The sequence below is a fragment of the Monoraphidium neglectum genome, assembly GCF_000611645.1.
Source record: "Monoraphidium neglectum strain SAG 48.87 unplaced genomic scaffold scaffold05249, whole genome shotgun sequence".
Taxonomy (NCBI): Eukaryota; Viridiplantae; Chlorophyta; class Chlorophyceae; order Sphaeropleales; family Selenastraceae; genus Monoraphidium; species Monoraphidium neglectum.
Window position 1 is genome coordinate 1 of NW_014008381.1, and position 1,856 is coordinate 1,856.

At 67.0% G+C, this 1,856-nt stretch overlaps 1 protein-coding gene across 1 annotated transcript in view; it reads left to right on the forward strand.

The window, feature by feature from the left end:
• Positions 1-226: 226 nt before the first annotated feature.
• MNEG_15347 (hypothetical protein) overlaps positions 227-1,856 on the forward strand; it is a gene marked incomplete at both ends in the record, with an annotated part of 2,709 nt that continues 1,079 nt past the window's right edge. Inside the window, 4 exons of the mRNA XM_014036181.1 lie at positions 227-236; positions 307-374; positions 845-1,029; positions 1,347-1,536. Coding sequence (XP_013891635.1) covers positions 227-236; positions 307-374; positions 845-1,029; positions 1,347-1,536 — 453 coding nt within the window. The remainder of the gene's footprint in view (positions 237-306; positions 375-844; positions 1,030-1,346; positions 1,537-1,856) is intronic.

A 1,856-nucleotide genomic window follows, 5' to 3' on the forward strand; every position in this document is an offset into this window, starting at 1 on the left:
GGCTGGGATGCTGGGGAGGGGAGGGGCAGGAGGGGGGCAAGAGTGAGGGGCTGTCTCCCGGCCGGGCTGCGATGCTGACGGCACCGCTGAGCTGCCGTGGGTGCTTTCCAGGCAGGGGTGCCCTCTGCACCTGATGGCGGCAGTGGTCCAAAGCAGCCATTCCTCTTGCAAGCAGCAATCAAAGTTGTGATTTGAACAGCGTTGGTTCCTGGAGGCCGCACAACACATGTTTTTAGGTACGCTCATGCAGGCCTCGTGTGCTGAACTCGTCGCCTCGCCCTTCCCCTCACTTGTCGCTGCCTACAGGCCAGGCGTCGCGCCTCGAGGCTGCCGGGAAGCTGACCAGGCGGCTGCAGTTCCACCGCGGCCTGCAGGTGCGGGGCGGCGGTGCTGATTGTAGAATATGCTAAGAACCTTGGCTAATGCGAAGTAACAGGGCTCCGCAGGCAGCTGCACTGAGCCTCCTGTCTTATACAGTTTGTGGCGTGGCGACCCGTGACAAGACTGCAGCTGACCCCATTCATGGAGCTTACATCGCCACAGAATCCCCAAATGCTCACCCAACCCCAAACCCATCACTTCCCAATCCTTTGCTTTGCACGCGGGTACAAAGCAAGCGCCCAGGAACCCCTCAACACCACGCGAGCGTTCTCCACCCTACCGCCAACCCCGCCCACCCCAAATGCACCTCTCATCCTCCCCTTGAGCGGCTGCGATCAAGCCCGTCACAACACCACATCTCATCCCCGCGCTTGACCGTCCATCCACAGCACCCCTTTGCCTCAAGTTATCCAACCGCCCCTGCCTCGACTCATCAAACCACCCTCACTACTAATCCAACCAGGATGCCAAGGAGGCGCTGGCCCTGCAGAAGGGCTGGCGCGAGCGCACCGGCCTGGGGCGCCCGGGGGACGACGCAGCGCTCGCGGCCGCGCTGGCGGCCGCCAGCCGCGGGGGAGGGGAGACGCTCCGCGACGCGGCGGCGGCGCGGGCGGCGCGGCAGGCCAACGCCGCCAACAGCCTCCCCAGGTGCGGGGGTGCGGCACGGGCGGCGCGCACGCCCCCCCGCCTTGCGGTCGTTTCGGCCCTACCCCGCCTCGATTGGCGTGGTTTCGACCTTCCCATGGACCTGGGTCAGCGTAGTTACTCACACGGCCTGGCCACTGCACCGGGTGGCGCCCCGAGTCAAAGCAGCTCTGCGGCTGGTTAACACGCCCTCATCAGGCCATGGGCCCTGAGCCCCCATCGCCAGCGCAAGCGCCTTGTCACCGTGCCGTTCTTGATCGCAAAACTCTCATCAACTCCCCCCCACACACACACACACCCAAACCCAACACACACACCAGGTGCCAAGTGTGCGAGGCGTGCACTCAGTGCACCGGCGCCACCCACCGCCGCCGCTGCCTCGTGATGCGTGCCGCCGCCGCGGCCGCCGGCGGCCATGCGGGCGCGCAGCTGGCGGTGATGGGGGAGGCGGCGGTGGGGGCGCGCGTCAGCGTGTGGTGGCCCATGGACGGGCAGTGGTTCGCGGGACAGGTGGGCCGCGGGCGCGCGCGCGATCTTGCGGCCCCGCAAGCTCGCTGCATTGTTTCTGGTGCTGCGCCTTTGCAGCAACGCGGAGGGCGGCGAGCAGGCGGTGTCGGCTACCAGGATGGATAGCCGGCCGTGCCTCGGCCGTCGACTCAATAGAGGAGATGCTCATGCCGCACCTGCCCCCCCCTTGACCACCACCAGCGGACCCCAGTGCACTGGGCGCCGCGCGTTGTCGCCGGGTCCCCATGCGCCCCGCCGCGCACTGAAATTTTTTCGGCCATTCATCGCGGCACTGCCCCCTTCCTCTGCCCCCTCCCCTCTCC